The 22,232-nt window shown below is 47.7% G+C and overlaps 1 protein-coding gene across 1 annotated transcript in view; it reads right to left on the bottom strand.

Moving 5' to 3' along the window:
• Positions 1-22,220, bottom strand: part of PODXL2 (podocalyxin like 2) — a 43,265-nt gene extending 21,045 nt beyond the window's left edge. Inside the window, exons 1-2 of the mRNA XM_023215451.2 lie at positions 22,096-22,220; positions 11,959-12,237 (exon numbers count right to left, since the gene is read on the bottom strand). Coding sequence (XP_023071219.1) covers positions 11,959-12,237; positions 22,096-22,156 — 340 coding nt within the window. The 5' untranslated portion in view covers positions 22,157-22,220. The remainder of the gene's footprint in view (positions 1-11,958; positions 12,238-22,095) is intronic.
• Positions 22,221-22,232: the final 12 nt, after the last annotated feature.

Below are 22,232 nucleotides of genomic sequence, written 5' to 3'. Positions count from 1 at the left end.
TTCTGCAGGCACGGGCTGGAATTCTGAGTGGACACTTGCCTCTATGTGCCACACACCCACCCCTCCATGATGTGAGGCTAATACCTCCAGTTGTTACAAAGATGAAGTGGCATGTTACAAAGATGAATGCAAAACACCCACCCCACAGAAGGCACACTTTCCTTCTGTCACACTCCAAGTTCTCTGCTCCTCTCAGCATCCACACAGCCCAGCTCATGGCAGGTGTATCCGTGGTTAGGGTCAGGGTCCTAACATGGGAAGGGACCACAGGAGGCTACCTGATGAGGCCTCAGCCCTCTGGCAGACACCGGTGAGTCTAGAGAAGATGAGCTGGCAATTATCTTCAAGAATATGGCTGGGTCTCTTTAGAGAGGCATTTCTATGTTATTGACTTACCCCTACACCCCCATTTACCTAAACCCAGCTGTGATGGTTCCTTTACAACTCAAGTCCATCTCTGTTTCATCTGTTAAGTGAGCAGCACCTGCTAGCATCGCCTTCAGAGGAAACAATGTACATAGTCTCTTAGTTGCCCCCAAACCTAGCCTCTTTTCTTGGGGCTAAGCAACTGTAATTATTCTTTATTCTCAACCTTCCTGTTTTCATCCTTCCCTTATGAAAACTCTGGATTCACCACAGTGGTTTTTTTGTATGTTTGTTTGTTTGTTTGTTTTGAGATAGAGTCTCGGTTTGTCGCCCAGGCTGGAGTGCAATGGCACCAGCTCAGCTCACTGCAACCTCCGCCTCCTGGGTTCAAGTGATCCTCCTGCCTTAGCCTCCCAAGTAGCTGGGATTAAAGCGCCCACAACCACATCTGGCTAATTTTTGTATTTTTAGTAGAGATGGGGTTTCACCATATTGGGCAGGCTGGTCTGGAACCCCTGACCTCAGGTGATCCACCCGCCTTGGCCTCCCAAAGGGTTGGGATTACGGGCGTGAGCCACTGTGCCCAGCCTCACCACAGTTTTAAGAGTGTTACAAAATCAGCACAGGGGGTACACAATAAATATTTGCTGAATGAACTATTGAAAACTGAACAAGATTCACTAACTTGAGACTAACTGATGCAAAATGTAAAGGGGTTTCTCCACTCTGGTGGCGCTACTGTCATTTATCACAGCTGGTAAGGTCAGCTCTCCCACGCCCCCTGTGATGGGTCGGTGCTGGCTCAGATGCAGCTCCAGTTCACCCTGATGAAGCACCAGGTCTGGGTCCCCCAGGCCTTATTTGTCCCCTTTCTTTTAAACTCATTATGGTGCTGGCTTTGTTCCCTAAATAGATCATTTTTCCCTCCTATATTTCATCACAGTTCTGTATAGGTTTCTTTCCCCAAATTATCAAGGTCACACTGGACGTTTCTTCTGTCTCTCAGGGCAGCCATAACCCCAGGGATGAACTTCAGCACAGGCCGAAATATCAATGAACAGGCAAAAGGGCCAGAGTCCTTGAAAGATCACTTTAAATGTCCCTTTAGGTTAATGTCAAGTCACTGAAAATTGTCCCCTGGCTTAAAACTACTTTTTGATAGTCGACCTCAATAGTCATCAAATAAATATAAAGTAAACTGCAAAATGCCAAAGTCTTTGGACTACCAACCTGACAAGTATATGTATACATTCAAGGTCATTCATGCCTAGTATTGGAAGGGTGCAAGATGGGAAGGAAAGCAGGCCACATTTCTGGAGGGCTACTGAGTCATAGGAATGAGAAGCTTTAAAGACAAATATTCTGAACCTACAATCTCACTTCTGGAAACGTACCTTAAGGAGACAATTAGGGACGTTCACAGTCATGTGGCTTCATAGATCCCCATCATGGCACAGTCCATGTAACAGAAGACTGGGGTCCAGCACCCACACTGCAGGGGACTGCCCAAAGAAATGACAGACCCGCCTTATATTGGGAGACCATGGCAGCCTTGAACAGGCTGCAGAACTGTGTGTGCTGGCTTGGAAAGAGGTTTCTAAGTGAAACAGCAAGATGTGTACACCACAGTGTCCACCATTGTCCATTTTTTGTAAAAGCATATTTTATATATGTCCTATAAAGGAAAAAAAAAAAAAGTCCAGAAAGAGGTGGGCACAATGGCTCATGCCTGTAATCCCAGCACTTTGGGAGACCGAGGCAGGTGGATCTCCTGAGGTTTGGAGTTCAAGACCAGCCTGGCCAACATGGCGAAACCCCAGCTCTACTAAAAATACAAAAATTAGCCAGGGGCGGTGGCACATGCCTGCAGCCCCAGCTCTCAGGAGGCGGAGGCAGGAGAATTGCTCGAACCCGGGAGACAGAGGTTGCACTGAGCCAAGACTGCACCAGTGCACTCCAGCCTGGGCAACAGGGCAAGACTCCACCTCAAAAAAAAAAAAAAAACAAAAAACAAAAATTAGCTGGGCGTAGGGACACAAGACTGTAATCCCAGCCACTCAGGAGACTAAGAATCGCTTGAACCCATGCAGTGGAGGTTGCAGTGAGCCGAGATCACACCACTGCACTCCAGCGTGGGCAAAGAGTGAGACTGTCTCAAAAAAAAAAAAAAAATGTCCAGAAAGAGATAGTCCAAAACGTTAACATTCACTGACTCTGAATGACTGGATCATAGGTGATTTTTATTTTCTTCTTTTAGTTGCAGTTTTAAATTTCTATATGTTGATATTTATTACTAGCATAGAACAAGAATGACAAGGCTTTTGTTTTGGTGGCTAAGTAAAAGTGCTCTCTTTGTTGCTCTGTCCACAGGCTCCACAGCTATCGGCCCATCCTAAGGATATGGACATGCCTGATGTGTGGGCAGTGACTCAGAAGGTCAAATCATTCTACAGCAGACACAATCACAACAAGGCTTCACCGTACAGGAACCACTTCCAGGTCCCAGCAGACAGCTGCTCTGTTGGTCTGCTTTCTCCAAAATTGATTAGAGCAATGATAATTAAAGTAGCCTAATGAAGGACTTTGTATTGAGGGGAGCAGCAGGTCTTGAAGTAGAACTCAGATTTGAGATTTAGCTCTGCCACTGTGTCATTTAGAGCCACTTTTAAATCTCTCTAAGCCAGCTTCTCTAGCTGTAAAACAGTGATCTAATCATGCCTGCTTTTACAGATTTCATCAGGTTGCTGTGAGGTAAAAAAAAAAATCCAAGTGGGCCGCGTGCGGTGGCTCACGCCTGTAATCCCAGCACTTTGGGAGGCCGAGGCGGGCGGATCACGAGGTCAGGAGATCGAGACCATCCTGGTTAACACGGTGAAACCCCCTCTCTACTAAAAAATACAAAAATTAGCTGGGCCTAGTGGCAGGCACCTGTAGTCCCAGCTACTCAGGAGGCTGAGGCAGGAGAATGGTGTGAGCCCGGGAGGCAGAGCTTGCAGTGAGCCGAGATTGCGCCACTGCACTCCAGCCTGGGAGACAGAGCAAGACTCTATCTCAAAAAAAAAAAAAGAAATCCAAGTGAAAATGACATATAGGCACTTTATGAGTGTTCCCTACTCAAGTGCAGTACTGTTGTCTCATGCTGTCTTTCTGTTAATAGCACCTCAATTCTACTCTGGGGGACACTCCTCCTCTCTTTTTGGTTTGGAATGTCCGCTGGCTTCAGGGACAGCTCAACATGGGCCTGGATAGTCAAATTCCATCCCCAAGCTCGGGACTCAGTGAGATCATCCAGAGACTGTTCCTGAAGTGATGGGAAGGCAGACCTCCCTTTCTGCAGGGTGCTGAGTGATAGGACGACTGTGTGCAGCTACTGGGGCTCTCCAAGCCAGCACCCAGGACCAGCCTGCCTGAGAACAAAGCCAGCAAGGGAAAGCCGAGCATGACCGATGGGGCAGGGAAGGCTCCAGCACGTTGAGGGTGGCACGCTGAGTGCTGGAGCAGGGAGCAGGAAGCCTGTTCCTGCACCCCCGTTCTTCAGCCAATAAAGTCCCCTTTTATCACGTAGGCCTGTGAGCCCATCTGAGTGGGGTATCTAGGACTTGCCAACTCCAAAGATTAAAGTGTTTCTTGCAGAACACTTTAATTTGCTCACTCACTAGGAAAATTAAAACTGCACGCAAGACAATTTCCTTAAGGAGCTTAGAAAATGAAAGGGCTGGAGGGGACACTGGGGACAGTCTCGAATGAGTAGGTAACCTAAGAGACTGCTCCTAATCATTAACAATTGTGCATGAATTAACTGATCAGGCTGTAACTTCGCTTGATGCTAGCTGGTGGAGCAGCAATTCACATTCCATGTCTTTTTCCCTGCTTTGTTGAGGTTGCTCTTTTCACTTGAAATGTCACAGAATCATAATATTTTCAAGCTGGAAACACTTCAATCTATTATTCCCAGGTCTCATTTTGCAGATGAAGAGACTGAAGCCAACATTAGAAAAGCAACCTACTCAAGGTCACACTGTTCATTATCCACCAAGCAGAAATTCCACCAGCTGTTTTTCCCACTGGGCCTGGGGACCATCACTACAGATGGAGAAGGAAGGCATCAGCTCTACCTGAGGCCCAACACACTAGAAATGGGATGTATGACAAAGTCCTAGTGACAGAATGGACTGGTTTCCTGTTTCACATGTGCCATCAATGTGCTCCCTTGGCAAGAAGCTAGGCCCAGGGCATCAGTGCTCAGGGACACCAACTCCAGATTCGGCTCTGTCACACACAAGCTGTGTGGCCTTGGGCAAAGGTCTGAACCTCCCTTGGCCCAGCTCACCATTTCTCAAGCAAAGAGATTAACTGCCACCTGGCTGAGCTCACAGAGTGGTTGTGAAGTTCAAATGAGCTAACTCAAAATTCTATGGAGCCAGGCACGGTGCCTCACACCTGCAATCCCAGCACTTTGGGCGGCCAAGACGGGAATATCACGAGGTCAGGAGTTCGAGACCAGTCTGGCCAACATGGTGAAACCCTGTCTCCACTAAAAATACAAAAATTAGCTGGGCATAGTGGTGCACCCCTGTAATCCCAGCTACTCGGGAGGCTGAGGCAGGAGAATCACTTGAACCTGGGAGGCGGAGGTTGCAATGAGCCAAGATCGCACCATTGTACTCCAGCTTGGGCAATAGAGTGAGACTTTGTCTCAAAAACAAAAACATTCTATGGAAAAATGGTGATAAGTACCATATAGAATATGACATTAGTGCTAGTCTCTAGTAAAATCACTGTGCTAAGAGATGACATGACAGAGGAGAGAGGCTTTGGAGTGTAACAACTTGGGTTTGAATCCTGATTGTTACATTGACTTGCTGGGCTGTAAATTCAAACTCCCTAAGCCTCAGGTTTGCTTATCAGCTAAATGGAAGTAAGAATATATACTTACATTTTTCAGTGCAGGTTAAATAAGAACCCACAACCCCTAACATAGTGCTGGGCACATACTGGGTGTTGAATACATGAACTGATGTCACAATTATTAAAAGGGTACTTGATCTGAGATTGACCTGTTTGCAGCATGGTTTTCAACAGTCCCTGCTACTGCTGCATGGAGTTCAATGTCCCTAATAGCCATGTTAGGATAGCACTTGGTACAGTCACTCTGGACTCTGCAGGACTCCCGAGCCAGGCAGGCCCTCTCAAGGTTCCTTTGCGTTCCTCCAACCCCCAAGAGGTGATCCACCTCCTTCTCCCCAAGAACCCCTAGACAGAAGCCTGTGACTCTGGGGTACAAGAGCAGAAGAGAATAGTGGGGTGGGGCACACCACTGTCCCCTGGGCTGCCTCCTAGACCAGCCTGACTATTTGCTGTCAGCCTGCCACCTTAGCCACTTTCTTTCCTCTGTCATGTCCTAATCGCGTGCCATCAAGGTGCTGCGAGAAAACAGAAGCAGGTGTGAGTGACTAGCCTGATTTCAGGGCCACTGCCAGTACATGGAGATGTCCCCTCTGGGCAGATGAATTAGAAAAAGGTGCTCCTCCCACCCAGCCCATGGCCTGGTGGACAGGGCGTATGCTGGACTTCAGCTCCAAGTCCCATGCTCGGTCAGGAGCCCTGGACACGGCACCACCAGCATGACCACGTGCAGTGGTCCTGATCACTGGGGAGAGCTGGCAAAAGCCTCTTGAAGCTAGCCCTCTTGAGCTAGGTGCTGAAGGTCAAATACACGTCCACTAGGACATCGGGATGGAGAAGAGCTTCCCAAGCAGATGGGACAAGAGGAAGAAGTGCATCATAGGCTTAGGGAATAGGCCAGGCTGTTGTCAGTGAGAAGACATTGACTCTAGATCCAGCTCCATTGCATCCAAACTATGTGCCCTTGGGCAAAGCACCCCACTTCCCCATACCTCAGTTCAACTCTGCCAAGCAAGGAAGAGAACAAGCTGATGATGAGCTAATCAGATGCATGCTGGAGCAGGGAAGGAGAAGAGGCTGGGGAAGGCTGGGGCCGGAATGTCAAGAGCATTTTCTACCATGCTAAGAAGTTCAGCCTTTAACCTGTGAGCACTGGGGTTTGAGAAGGGGTTTCTTCACTAGTCTGTTTGAGAAGAAGATGGGCAACTCCAGTTTTTTCACAAGATCATGGTCAGGTGGTATGCAGAAGAGACTGACCTGAGGAAACTTAAGGGCTGTGGTCAAGTGGACAAGTCTGGAGAGGAGCAATGAGGAACAGGACTGAAGCAGCTCTCCTCCCTGCCACTCCCTGGCCTCTCACCCTTCTCCCTTCCCTTCCCCAGCCTCCCACCCTCCTCCCTGCACCTCCTCTGCCTCCTGCCCTCCTCCCTGTACCTCTCTAGCTTCCTGGCCATCCTGAGTAGGGCGACTGGTATCCCCACCTCACAGCCATGCCATGTGCAGCTGTGGTGAGGACTAGAGACAATGGAGGCAAAGGCCTATGCATGGCTCATATTGAATGAATGAGAGCTATTTTTATTCTTAAGAGACCTAGGGAAGCCAATGGGGGAGGAAGAGACATGAACTGAAAGAAAAAGAAAGGGAAATGAATCCCCTGGGGAGCGAGGAGGACAACAAATTGAGCTCATCAAGGCTTCAGGGCCCTCCACTGTGGTCCTGAGGCCAAGGCTCTCTGGATGACTGCTTACCTCACACTTGACGCTCAACAGTCTCAACAAAAAGGAAAGGCCAGAAAAAGACCCAAGAATTGTCTGGTACAATGTAAAAGTTTCTTTTAAATCATTTCTTGGCCAAGCACAGTGGCTCACACCTGTAATCACAATACTTTGGGAGCCTGAGGTGGGTGGATCACTTGAGGTCAGGAGTTTGGTCAGCCTGGGCAACACGGTAAAACCCATCTCTACTAAAATTACAAAAATTAGCTGAGTGTGGTGGCACACCTGTAATCCCAGTTACCAGGGAGTCTGAGGCAGGAGGATCACTTGAACCTCAGAGGCAGAGATTGCAGTAAGCAGAGATCACACCACTGCACTCCAGCCTGGGCGACAGAGTGAGACTCTGTCTCAAAACAACAACAGCAACAAAATATCATTTATTTAAAATGATAAGAGGACAGATTTATCAACGGATGCTGCCATGACAACAGATGATCTATATGGAGAAAATAAAATTAGATCCTTATCTTACACCACACACAAAAATAAATTACAGCTAGATTGGACTTAAATGTAAAATATTAAGCTAAAGAATAGAAGGGGCTGGGCGTGGTGGCTCACACTTGTAATCCCAGCACTTTGGGAGCCTGAGGCAGGTGGATCCCTTGAGCCCAGGAGGTCAAGACCAGCCTGGGCAACATGGTAAAACCCCATCTCTACCAAAAAACAGAAAAATTAACCAGGCATGGTGGGGTACACCAGTAGCCCCAACTACTTGGGAGACTGAAGCAGGAGGATCGACTGAGCTCAGGAGGTCAAGGCTGCAGTGAGCTAAGATTGTGCTGCTGCATTCCAGCCTGAGGTAAGAGCGAGACCCTGTGTCCAAAAAATAAAAACAAATTTTTAAAAAGAATTTACATTAAAAAAAGAATAGAAGGAAGAAAGGTGCATGTATCTCAAGGGCAGAAAGTATTTTCTAATCATAAAGTAAAAAAAAACACAGAAAAACATTTTAAAAGAAGTAATTTTGCTGGGTGCGGTGGCTCACACCTGTAATCCCAACACTTTGGGAGGCTGAGGCGGGTGGATCACTTGAGGTCGAGAGTTTGAAACCAGCCTGGCCAACATGGTGAAACCCCATCTTTACTAAAAATACAAAATTTGCTGGGCGTGGTGGCACGTGCCTATAATCCCAGCTACTTGGGAAGCTGAGGTAGGAGAATTGCTTGAATTTGGGAGGCAGAGGTTGCAGTGAGCTAAGATCACACCATTGCACTCCAGCCTGGGTGACTAGAGTGAAACTCCATCTCAAATAAAAAAAAAAGTAATTTTAAGCTCATAAAATATTTAATTTCTTTATGCCAAAAATTATAATCAAAATAAAAGCAGTTGACAAACTGGCAAAATGTTTTCTATGTATGTCAGAGGAAAGTTAGTATCCTTTTTCAGATTTGTACAGGGATAAGAAAAAATTAAAGACTCAATAGAAAAAAATAGAAAAGTAATAATAATAGTTAATAGTCACAGAGCACTTAACAATGTGCCAAGCACTGAGTTAAGTGCTTGAAATATATGATGGTGTGTGAACCCCACAACCCTGTGAGGTGGGTATATGATTATCCTCAATTCCTAGATGGGAAACTGAGGCTTAGGGTAAGTTACTCACAAAAAATTGTGACACTGTTAAATGACAGCGCTGGAGCCTTCCTGACTCCAAAGCCTGTTCTCTTAACTACACTGTGCTTCAAATAAAAAAGAAGAGTGATAAGTGGTCGCTATTTTTTTCTATATATAATGAATGTACATATATATTTTGTACATATATGAGTTAAAATTTACTAGAATCAAAGGCCATTATAATTTTTCCTATCAAATTGACAAGGGAAAGAGAGAACACTTGGTGGGGGATGCAGTGTTCATTCTCTTGGTCTCCTGTATCTGGCCACCTCTTTACACCACTTTCCCTGCAGGCTCCCATCTTCATCCCTTCCCTGGTCTCCCTGTGCCTAGGGATGGTAAGCACTCAGCTGCTGCTAGCCACAGATCCTTTGGTGGTTCACCCGTATCCAGCCCATACCTTCATAAATCTGCTGCTTTATAAACAAACTCTCCTTAGATTGTCTTAATTTGATTGTGTCTTCTGTTTCTGTGTGGGATGCTGACTGATACATCTTTTTTTTTTTTTTTCCTGAGATGGAGTGTTGCTCTGTCCTGCAAGCTGGAGTGCAGTGGTGCAATCTCAGCTCACTGCAACCTCCGCCTCCCAGATTCAAGCAATCCTCCTGCCTCAGCCTCCTAAGTAGCTAGGATTACAGGCATCTGCCACCACACCTGGCTAATTTTTGTATTTTTAATAGAGACGGGGTTACCATGTTGGCCAGGCTGGTCTCGAACTCCGGACCTCATGATCTGCCCACCTCAAACTCACAAAGTGCTGGGATTACAGGCGTGAGCCACCATGCCCAGCCCTGATACATCTTTTGACTTACCAATTTTATTCCAGAAATTTATCCTAAGGAAACAACCAGGAAGGTGTGAAAATGTATAAGGATATTTGTAGCAGCATTAAAACTGAAGACAACCTAAGTATTCAACAGTAGGGAACCAGTTTAATAAATCTGATGACCCACATGATGAAGTATTACGTAGTTGTTAAAAATCACGGCTGGGCACAGTGGCTCACGCCTGTAATCCCAGCAGTTTGGGAGGCTGAGGCGGGCAAATCACCTGAGGTCGGGAGTTCAAGACTAGACTGACCAACATGGAGAAACCCTGTCTCTACTAAAAAAAATACAAAATTATTCAGGCATGGTGGCACATGCCTATAATCCCAGCTACTCAGGAGGCTGAGGCAGGAGAATCTCTTGAATCCGGGAGGCGGAGGTTGCAGTGAGCCAAGATGGTGCCATTGCACTCCAGCCTGGGCAACAAGAGCAAAACTCTGTCTCAAGAAGAAAAAAAAAAAAAATCAGGTTATAAACCAGGCAAAGTGGCCCACAGCTATAATCTGAGCACTTTGGGAGGCCAAGGGAGGAGGATCGCTTGAGCTCAGGAGTTCAACACCAGCCTGGGCAACATAGTAAGACCCCATCACTACAAAAAAATGAAAAAATTAGTCAGGCATGGTGGCACGTTTTTGGTCCCTGCTACCTACGAGGCTGAAGTGGGAGGATCACTTGAGCCCAGGAGTTCAAGGTTACAGTGAGCTATGATCACACCTGAACAATGGAGCAAAACCTCAACTCTAAACATAAATAAATAAATAATATGTTGGCCAGGCGAGGTGGCTCGCACCTGTAATCCTAGCACTTTGGGAGGCTGAGGAGGGCAGATCACTTGAGGTCAGGAGTTAGAGACCAGTCTGGCCAACATGGTGAAACCCTGTCTTTACTAAAAATACAAAAATTAGCTGGGTGTGGTGGTGTATGCCTGTAATCCCAGCTACTCGGGAGGCTGAGGCAGGAGAATCACTTGAACTCGGGAGATGAAGGTTGCAGTGAGCCAAGGTCATGCCACTGCACTCCAGCCTGGGTGACAGAGCAAGACTCCACCTCAAAAAAAGTAAAATAAATAAATAATAACATGTTTAAAAATCAGGTTACAAATGGATATTTAACAATGCAGAAATATACTTATGAAATATATTGAGTGAAAACAAAATGTTCCTGCGAATCCTATTTTGAATATAAAAGTGAACGATGTATCCCCAAACTACTAATGGTAATTATCTTTTAATTATCAGGTTATGGGTAGTTTTTATTTTCTTCTTTTTTTTTGAGACAGATTTTTGTTCTTGTCGCCCAGGCTGGAGTGCAGTGGTGCGATCTCAGCTCACTGCAACCTCCACCTCCCGGGTTCAAGCAATTCTCCTGCCTCTGCCTCCTGAGTAGATGGGATTACAGGTGTCCGCCACCATGCCCAGCTAATTTTTGTATTTTTAGTAGAGACGGGATTTCACCATGTTAGCCAGGCTCATTTCAAACTCCAGACCCCCAAGTGATCCACCCACCTCGGTCTCCCAAAGTGCTGGGATTACAGACAAAAGCCACCACACCCAGCCTTATTTTCTTCTTTGTATTATCTTGGTGCGTTTTAGATTTTCCATAATGTTCATGTGTTCTTTCATAATTAGAAAAGGTATATTCAATAAATATTATCTATTTTAAAAAGAAACATTAAGGTTAAGTTCTGTAACACCTTGCCCCATGTGCACACACAATCATACCAATTCCTCAGTCCCTGCTGAGAGATGGGCCCCTGCTGGCCCAGGACATTGGTGGAGCGGCTATGGCTGGCAGCGCTGCCTGCACGCTCCTGCACATCTGCATCAGCGTCAGCTTATGGTGGCGTGCATTCAGCCCAGAGCCCTAGGCCTCAGGCTTGCTTCAGGACCCAAATGTTCACCAGCTGGGCTCTGTAAACCCAAACACCAGCTCTGGTGCATGACTAAGGGAAGGGCAGTTAGAATGCCTCAACTGCTGGTCGGATAGACTCAAGGAAACACAGATCAGCTGACCTCATGGCAATCTTCAACAGAGACAGCATAGAGCAGTAGGGAAAAACAAAACAATGAGCCCCAAGGCTTGGAAAGCCATAGGTCTGAATTATGACTGAGCATCTGAGCCGCTGTTTGACCTCAGGCCAGCTTTTAACCTCTCAGTCTCAGTGTTTTCTTGTCTACAAGAGGGGTCATATTACTCATCTCTCAGGTTATAAGCATCGGATTGAATTAAATGAGCACAGAATAAAGGCTCCCTGAACAGTGGTTAATATTAAGGAGAAAGGGCCCCCTGGGCCTGTGAGACACTCAGGGTCCCAGAGCTTTAGCTCTGATGTGCAGGTAAACAGCAGCAGCATGGTAAAAACTGTAGGGAGAGAGAAGAGATGCTTCTGGCAAGGAAATGGTCACCTGGTGTTTTGCCTAGACACTTGGCTGGCACTCAACACATGCTCTGTCGGTAAGAAGAGCTACCTGCAGTGGGTCCCAGGTCCAGACTTGAGTCATTCAGCTCTTCCTCCTCTTCCCAGAAGTATTGTGGTGGCTGCAGAATCCGAGACTCTTCACTCTCTTCGCTGGGGAAGCCTGAGCCAGGGGCTCCCAGCCCAGCTCCCAGGCCCATAGTCTCACTAGGCTCCTCTGAGTCCAGTGGCTCCAAGCCAGTGGGCAGCAGGAGGTCTAGCAGGGAGGTGGAGGTGAGGCCCTCTGGGCCAGGCTCATCAGACCCAGCCGCACAGGCACCCAGGAACGCTCCTGTGCAGACATAAAAGCCAGACAGTCAGGGGAGGCAAGAGAAGACAAAGACTGGTGCCAGGTTAGAGCATGTCTCAAATGACAAAGGTCCTGGGGAGGGGGGACTTCAGTGGACACTCCTGAACACCCAGAGGCTTTGAGGGGATTCCGAGACGCTGTTTTCATTTCAAAAAGGCCAAATTGCTTAGACTTCCCTATGGCAGGGGCAAGGGAAGACAGATGGAGACAGGCAAGGGAGAGACAGGAATCACTGGGTCAGCATTCCACTGCGCATGTGCTCACTCAGAAAGCGCCTCCTGAGTACCCCTCTCTCTGCTGGCAATTGTGCTGCATGTTTGGGGCTACAAACAGAAGTGAAGGCAGGGCCCATGCTTTTAAGGACCTAGCTGTATGATTGGATGAACATGGTGTTCCCTAGGCTTCCATCCTTGGCTGAAATTTCTCCAAAACTGAATTAAGAATATAATTTGTATTTCAGCAATACAGTATCCTGAATATAGTCTTTAGTTTTTTTATTTTTTATTTTTTTTGAGATGGACTCTTGCTCTGTTGCCCAGGCTGGAGTGCAGTGGTGCAATCTCGGCTCACTGCAATCTCCGCCTCCCAGGTTCAAGTGATTCTCTTGCCTGAGCCCCCCGAGTAGCTGGGATTACAGGTGCCCACCACCACGCCCAGCTAATTTTTGTATTTTTAGTACAGACAGGGTTTCGCCATGTTGGTCAGGCTGGTTTTGAACTCCTGACCTCAAGTGATCTGTCCTCCTCAGCCTCCCAAAGTGCTGGCATTACAGGCATGCGCCACTGAGCCCAGACTCTGAATGTAGTCTTTTAAAAAACCACGTGAGGTCACAGTTCAAACCCAACCCAGTGCTGGTAATTTGACGTATTTGTTTAGAATCTTGGATTCTCTCTCTCTCCTAATTTACCAAAACAAGCAAATAAATGGACAGGAAAACAAATTAAAGGAGGCCTTCTTCCTCTTCTTTCACTCTCATTCTTTAAGGACAGGAATATAGCCCTATTTGCCAGTTTCACAACTTAACCTCTAACTTAATGACCTAACCACACAAATTACTAACTTGCTGTGAGGCTCCTGGAAAGCTGCTCAAGACCTCTGGGTCTCAGTCTCCTCAACAGAAAGGCAAGGAAGCTACATGAAATGACCTCTGAATTCTTTTCTAAGACTAACATTTAAGGATCTAGGGAACAGGCAATTTCACAGTCTTCCTCTTGCTCTACACCAGATGCCTACTGTGACCTGACTTGACTATAGTGCTTGGCAATTTTTAGTGATGTTTATAATAAAAATAGGGCTAATATTATTGGTGCCATGTGCTTTGCTGAGCAGGCCCTAAGCTTGATATGTGCCAATACTGTGACTGGCCACTGAAAAAAATGAGCATTTCAGACTGTCCTGTGAGTCCGGGTATGAGGGAGTCTGTGCACACCGTGCACCAGCCACACAACTCACAGCCAAGAACGTCACATCCAGCCATAGCGGTGTATTCTGGGTTGTGTGGATGGCGGACAGGGAGTAGAGACTCCAGGGGAAGATAGACAGGCCCTGAGGTCAGAGACAGGAAGATGTTCTATAACAGGAGAGAAAGGGTGGTACCAAGAAATAGGTTACACTCTGGCTTCTCTGGCTGAGTGACTTCACCACCACCAGCCTTGCTCTACTCTTCTGTGTAATAAGGACAGCACTTCCTACCATGCCTCCAGTGTGAGGGGCACCAAATGAGGTAATTGCTGAGCCATGTGCGAAAGCTGCTGTACAAAGAGCTTCACAAACCAAAGTATTCTACAAATATTGTGTTATTATCCTTTATAAAAACAGAGACCTGTGAAGTTCATGGCCTGGGGAAAAAAAAATTTAAAAGAGACCATGGTATCTTCAAATACATTAAAACAAAAGGTTGATGTGAATAAGAAGATCAGAGTGATTCTATCTGGCCTCAAAGCCAATGCTGGGGCTAAGGAGGCATCAGAGTCTTAACATCTGACCAGGGCTAGTAACATCTGTGCCAGCCTTTAAGATCCCGTGAAGCTCTGTCTCTCAATAAAATAATTCACAGGTCCAACTCTGAGCTTTAGAAAGTACCATCATAACTAGAGGGTGGGGCCAGCTTTAGAAAGTACCATCATAACTAGAGGGTGGGTGCAGTGGCTCACACCTGTAAATCCCAGCAGTTTGGGAGGCCAAGGTGGGAGGGATCACTTGCGGTCAGGAGGTTGAGACAAGCCTGGCCAATATGGCAAAACCCATCTCTTCTAAAACACAAAAACTAGCTGGGCGTGGTGGCACATGCATATAGTCTCCAGCTACTCAGGAGGCTAAGGCAGGAGAATCGCTTGAACCCGGAAGGTGCAGGTTGCAGTGAACCAAGATGGTGCCATTGCACTCCAGCCTGGGCGACAGAGCAAGACTCTGTCTCAAAAAAAAAAAAAATAAAAATAAACTAAAAGGCGGGCATGCTGTGACCCTGGGCAGGTGGGAGCCAATGGCACTGCTGTGTTGCCAATGCTCCTGAGGACTGCTCACAGGAGAATGCCTTCTGCCAAGTCCAAACCAAGAAGCCATCACACCCCATCCAGAATGTCTTCTGTTCGCCTAGGCACCACGTCCATGGTCAAAGATTCTGCTTCCAGTCAGGACCTGGCTTCAGGAAGCTGAAGCCATGTTCCCGGAGCCTGTACCCGAATCCCTGACTCAAACAGAGAAACAACCATCTCATATTTTGTGGTTTCTTTGAGCCAAAGGCATTTAAAAGCCAGAAAAAGCCAAGACAATCAATTTTGGGTCCACTCCCCTTGCAGTTCCCCTTTGTTCCTGGGAGAGGATGAATTAAGAATATTGGACTCTCTCTAGCCCAGACTTTCCCATGACCTCTTCCACTCTAATTTCCCCTTCCCATCATAGGGGGACCCTAAGCTACTCTTGGATTTTTTCCTAGCCCAAATATTACAGAAGAAAGCAGTATCTATCCCCTACTAGATAGATGGGAAAGAGACAGAGTGCCATGTCCTACCACAAAACAGTACCTTCTTAAGGTTCTTCCTGAGAGGGGTTATCCAATGATGTCCCAATTAATAACCTACAATAACACATCTTTGCAATGAGACTTTGTAGCTCCTCCCATCAAGAGATGAAATCTAATTCTCCACTCCTTGAATCTGAGCTACCTTTGTGAGTTACTACACAAGACAATGCAGGAGAAAAGATGATGTGCCATTTCCAAGGCTAGGCCTCAAGATACCTTGAATGCTTCCATTCTCTCAGGATTCTGCTCAAGGCTATCCTTCAGGAAAACTGGAGCCCACGCAGAAGACAGCCAGGTCAGCTCAGTGTCCTAGCTGAAGTCCCAAAGTGAGAGAGCCAGACAAGACCGGCAAAGGTGATAAACAGCTGATGACAAACTTGAAGGAGTTCAGCTGAGACCAGAACCACCTAGCTGATTGCAGCCTAAACTGCCAAACTATAGAATCATGAGCTAAATAAATGGCTACTGTTTAAATCCAAAGCTTTCAAACTTGAACCAGTATGGAATCACCATGAGGGCTTGTTAAAACAGAGACTGTTAAGCCCACCCTAGACTTCTGAATCCATTTGGTCTGTGATGGGGCCCAACAATTTGCATTTCTAGCAAGTTTCCAGGTGATACTTCTGGTCCAGGGATCGGATCTTGAGAATTGAGAATCTGAAACCACTAAATTTTGGAGTGATTTATTATATAGAAATAGCCAACTGATACATTAAGAAAAATTATAAATCGAGTCCTCCTTTTGGATCAGAGTAGTGTTTAATGGTTAAATTCCATTCATTCATTCATCCATTCATTCATTCATTCTTCAACCAAAAAGCCTTTATTAAATGCTTTTTTGGACTAGGCATGATCCAAGGCTATGTTGGTACAGAAATAAGAAAGATATAGTCCCTGCCCCCAGAAGGGTCAGTTTCTACTACAGAGACCAGCAAGAAAACAAATCATTATGCAATAGTGTAACAGTGACCATATAACTCTGTTTGAGCCACAGGGTTAGTAGGGCAGGGAGAGAGATCTCAAAGTTAGCTACTAACAGAGCTGCTCATGGCACTGTACTGACTGTGCTCAGTACACTGTGAAGGAGAAAGGAGGCTGGAGGAAATAACAACACCGGGAGCTCAGGAACATGTGTTCAGTTTCCCATTCTCTAGGGTAGACAACCATGCCACTCAGGGGGGCACACAGCTGAAATGCCCCACACTTCACGATAAAGAAAATAGCAGGGACGATACAGAAACGTTAAGTGTGTAGACATGAGAGACGCCTCCATTAGAATTACAGTCCTCATAGTGCTTCACCGCTGGAAGAAAAAGAGAGCTCTTTTACGAACCCCTAGCATTTCCCCCTGCACCCACCTGTCCCGCACACTGCCCTCTAATCAGCACTGCTCAGACTGAAATGTGTGTGAGTCACCCGAGTCTGCTGACACAGTAGGTGTGAGTGATACTGCTGGTCCCTGGATCACACTTTGAGTGACAACGCTCAGAGAGGTCTTTTTATTGATTTTATTTTTTCATTTTTATTTATTTTTGAGTTTCACTCTTGTCGCCCAGGCTGGAGCGCAATGGCACATTCCTGGCTCACTGCAACCTCCGCCTCTCAGGTTCAAGTGATTCGCCTGCCTCAGCCTCCTGAGTAGCTGGGATTACAGGCGCCTGCCACCACACCCAGCTTATTTTTGTGTGTGTATTTTTAGTAGAGACTTAGTTTCACCATGTTGGCCAGGCTGGTCTCGAACTCCTGACCTCAGGTGATCTGCCCACCTCGGCCTCCCAAAGTGCTGGGATTACAGGTGTGAGTCACTGCGCCTGGTCAACTTTTTTTTTTTGAGATGGAGTTTCTCTCTTGTTGCCCAGGCTGGAGTGCAATGGCGCAATCTCAGCTCACTGCAACCTTCACCTCCCGAGTTCAAGCGATTCTCCTGCCTCAGCCTCCCAAGTAGCTGGGATTACAGGTATGTGCCACCACGCCTGGCTAATTTTGTATTTTTAGTAGAGACGGGGTGTCACCATGTTGGCCAAGCTGGTCTCAAACTCCTGACGTCAGGTGATCCGCCCACCTTGGCCTCCCACAGTGCTGGGATTAAAGGCGTGAGCCACCACGCCCGGCTAAGAGGTCTTTTTAAAATGCAAATCTGGTTCTATCATTCTATCATACAGGTCAGATCCTTTGAAAAGGCAGAGAAGGCTCTCATAAACTGACCATTACCTCCCCTCCCCTCTCTGTCCCCACCTTCCCCAATCATACTCTATGCTTCAGACAAACTGACTACCTGCAATTTCCAGAACACAGCCGTCTCTTTTGCCTTCCGGGTCTTTGCACATGCTCTTCTGCTTGAACATCCATATCTCCCTATCTCTGTCCTGTCCCACCACCCACCTGCTAATTCTCACTCCTGCCTCCAGTCTCAGCTTCCAAGAAGCTTTTTGTGGCCACTCCAAGTCTGGATGAGGCACCATTCCTCTCTATCACAGCCTTCTCAACAAACTACTCTCACTTCACTTTTCTCACCAAATTGTAACGACCTTCACAGAGCCTCCACTGTAAATGAGAAGTCCCTTGTGTCAATTCCACCCTGGAATTCCAGTGCCTAGCACAACCTTTTACACACACTGGGGACTCAATAAAGGTTTGAATAAATAATTAGCAGTCTAGTCCAACTTTCTTGTTTTACAAATGAAATAACTGAGGCCTTGTGGGATTAAGGTCAAACAGCTAGTTAATAGAGGAGCTGAAATTAGCTGGTTTCTCCCCCACAAAAAGGTCTTGCGGATGCTCCAGGAGGAAGAATGGAAAGCTATTACTTGTGGGGCTGGGTACCTTCCTTCCTCCAAAGGATACATGAAAGAAGATAATATGTAAGACAGCTTAAATATTTCGTGTGCTTTAGGGGCCAGGGAAAGAAGCCAGAGCTGAAAACTAGAAGATACGCCTTTCCAAACACTGCCCAGGGTCCCCACAACCAATCCAATCAATTGAAGGAACCTCTTCTCTTGAAAAAGACCAAATTAGTAAAGTGACTCCCCATGTTTTCACCAGCAAGAATCCCTTTATTTACATTTCCATGTGGCTCCTGTGTTTGGAAATTTTTCATCTATAAACTGTACTTATTTAATAGTTATTTTCTAATTTTTGAAAAGTGAATCAGAATCATATAATACTGCCAATCAGATGTGATACCAATTACAATTGAACTTTGGTTTCAGGTGGGCTGTGCTCTTATTAGAGGTAAAATTTCTATTAGACTGTCGATTACAAAGAAAAATACAGTCACTCCTGGGCTCCTATTCTGTGCCAAACAGTGTGTTAGGCCCTTCCTGGGGGTGCAACAAGAGACAGATGAACAAGAGACAGGCTTTGCCCTCAGGAAAGTTACCAACTCTTGGGAAGTGAAATCCTAAGTTATTTAGGGGATGTCAGCCGATGTAACAGACTGCTTTGCAAAAGCAGTATCCCCAGGGCTGGCAGGGAGCCAAAATACAAGAAACAGATCTGGAAAAACTCATTTATGCATTCCAGGAAGAAAAAAGTCAACTGATGGAAAACGTTTATAATAATTAAATAATACACATTGTATAGGTTCCCAGGGCACCCGGGCAGCCTGCCTTTGAGAGGGCCATGAACTGGAGATCTTTATCTGCATGCTCCAACCTCCAGCAGATATGCTGGGAAAAATATTACTTCAGCCTTGTTAGAAAAGGGTAAACTGATTCTCCCTAAGAATTTTGAAATTCACTCTCTACAAAACCACTGAAGGGTTAAACACGGGTTGTCTCTCAAACCTTGGCACTCTCTCTCAGAGCTGAACTGTGGCATGGCAGGGAGAGGCTGTGGCATGGCAGGGGGAGGCTGCTGCTGTCTACACCCTACTCTGGCTCCTCAGAGTGGCTTGGAACTCAAGAAGACTGCTCTGCCCTCTCCAGGTCAGTGTGCCCAGAGGAGCCTGTTTCCTTCCTCACTCTGGCGGATAAAACTTTCTAGTCAGTCCAGCTCTCTGTGCACAGGACTGTGGTCTGGTGTGTTTGCCAGGCCTCTTCCCTGTCATTTCCATGGCTCCAGTGAGCCCCCACCTCTCTGGGCTCTCCCAGCTGTCGAGCCAGGAACCCACAACCTTCCTCTAACATCTCTCCCTTTCCTTCTTTGTCTTCCCTTACCAATGGTCTGATAGGAATTGGCAAAGATTTTGAAAACCCTACTGAAGAAAAAGGAAACTGGTATTTTCTGTTTTTTCATTCCTTTTCCAGTAAAAAGTTTCATTTTCTTAAAGTTATTTTTCCCTCTAATAACTGTTTTGTCTTTATATAGACCTTGATTTTTTCAAAGGCCTTGGCAATGGGTAATTATTTAAGTAATTACAAGAGGTTACTTCTTTTCAAATTTGCCCACCATAAGATGACACCAAAATCGTAGCTGAGACCTAGCCATTCTGTGTATAATTAGTTTTGCACTTAATAATTAATCTGCCTTAATTGACACCCCACCTGACTTAAAATTTCAGAATTACACTCTGCGTGTGATTGATTTCCTTTTTCCCTCAGCACCTATAATTTTCTGTTACATCATCACACCCAACAGAGGAGAGAGAAAAAGACGGCACATGAAAAGGATTAGGGGATCAGCCTCAAAGAACTGAAAATCCGACCCAAACAAACACAGAAAGAGGGAAAGGAAGCAGGCTGACATTTGGAGAGGTGAAAAAAACAAGACCCCAGCTATCCTCATGTTTTATCTTACCTTTCCAAATCAGTCCCTGCAATCTGCTCCCGGTGCAAACCTCCTTTCTGATTTTCACCATAAGCTACACCCCATCTTTCCCCTAAGCAGGGGCTTTGAAGTCCAGTCTCCCTAAGCTCTTGGCAGACACCAACATGGGAGGGGCCCTGCAGCATCTGTCACACAGCCCCTTACCCTTGAGTGTCAGCGACAACAGGAACTGCCCAGCACAGTTACGCTATCTCCACTCCGTAAGCACCAGAGAAACAACGCTGACAGGTCTCCGAAGAGCTTCCACACAAAGGTGTGTAAGAAAGAGACACACTGCTAGACACACACACGGCCTCCAAGCATGGGCTAAGAAGTGCGTCATGAAGAGCATGCATGGGAGACAGGAGCAGGGAGGCAGGCTGCCCAGTCCTCACTGCTGGTCACATAAGCACATGGGCAGTTACAGCTGGGCCTGGGTCCTTATGGATGTTGCTGGCCAGTTCTGGTTTACAACTGTCACACAAAGAAGGAGCAGATCAATCAACTGATGTTTGTTTGTTGAATGTCGCCTTCTTCCAAAGAGGATTTAAGGCGTGAAGGAATACAGGTGGGTTTGTGTGAGTGTCTGAGGCAACACCGATAGACATGTTTTTCTGTGCACACCACTTAGGGCCTTTCTTCATCCCTAGACTGACTGTGGAGAAAGTGTACCCTCCCTGAACTGAGCCTTCCCATGACATATACAGGAATGTGTGAGGGACTGCTTTCCCCTCCCAGCCATTTACCCTGGGATTCTGCCACTCGGAGCCCCAGGGTCATGGCCCATCTCAAGCAAAGACTGTTCCTCCCTTCCCATAGAGATCCTTCAGTAGTTTCTCTTTCACTCACACACATCTGGACACAAAGTGCCTGTGTCTTCATGGGCTGGCTGTGGGGAAACGTCCTGTGCACACTCCTACATGCACATACACACATCATACTAAGGCGCTATTCTGACGTGTGCATTAGAAGTGAAGTTACTCACAGCTGGCTGAGTGTGTACAGGCACACACGCACACTTGCTCATCCAGGTACTCCTCCAGCAGCACCAGTCACACCTTAACATACACGGTAACACACTCCCTTTGCTGCGCCAGTGTGTGCAGGAGCTGTTCAGCTATGACCTTATTTGACCCACCTTTGTAGACAGCCCTTCTCCCCGCCATTTCCATAGTGGCCGCCTGCCTCATGGGCTGTCACACCCCATGCCCACCTCCCTACACACCCCCTCCACTAAATCCCCGTCTGCGCTGGAAGCCATCAGGAGGCCCGTCTCTTTCTCTCTCAGGCAGACACATCCCTTTCACACCTGTGCCACACCCCCAGCCCGCCACGCACCCACACGGCCCGCCGCCCGGCGTCGCTGCTGAATGGAAACCACACATCCGAGTCTGACACCTCCCTCGTGTGTGAGCTGCGTGGGAGCCTCCCGCCGTGTGCTGTCACGGGCCTTCCGTGGCTGTACGCCCGTTTTTGTCAGCTCCTAATCGAGTCGCCCAGAACAGTGGAGAATATCCATTCACCGTGACACACTCACAACTCCCTCCCGGCAACACCACGCGTAAACAGCCACCCGCGCCTCAGCGAACCGCCCCATACTCCGCCGGCAGCCCCTGGGACCTTCACAATGCAGCCTCCTCCCCGCGTAGCTGTCACACACGCCCCCTCCCCCGAGTACGCAGGCACACAATGCACACTCGCACACACACATGCACACGCACACACATGCACACCCACACGTGCGCGCCCCCCCCCCCCCCCCCCCCCGGCCTGCGAGGCAGTAGCCTGAGCACCTGCCCCTGCGAGCCGCGGCGTGGGGACCACCGTGCTGTGTCCCAGCTTCACCGCCGCGCCTCGGTCAAGGGGTCGCCCCGCACGCCAGGCGCCCGCCGCGGCCCCCACGCACCCACTCCGCGTGCGCGCGTGTCGAGGCGGCGCCGCGGCCCGACCGGGACACGCTCGCTCCCGGCCTCGCCGCACGCTGGTCCCTTTGTTGGCGGCCCGGGGAGCTGTCCAGCACCACGCCCGCGCTGCCGCCCGCCTGCCCGCGCCCGGGCCCCGAGAGCACTCACCCCCAGCCAGCAGCAGCAGCAGCAGCGGCGGCAGCCTGGCGGCCCGCAGTAGCCGGCCCATGGTGCAGCCGTCGCCGCCCGCAGCCGCAGCGGCGCGGCGCCCGGGCCCGCGTCAGGGGCCGCGCGGGCGGCGGCGG

Source organism: Piliocolobus tephrosceles, chromosome 2 (assembly GCF_002776525.5).
Source record: "Piliocolobus tephrosceles isolate RC106 chromosome 2, ASM277652v3, whole genome shotgun sequence".
NCBI classification, from domain to species: Eukaryota; Metazoa; Chordata; class Mammalia; order Primates; family Cercopithecidae; genus Piliocolobus; species Piliocolobus tephrosceles.
The sequence above is the reverse complement of the archived record's forward strand: the minus strand, read 5'-3'. Positions and strand labels throughout refer to the sequence as shown.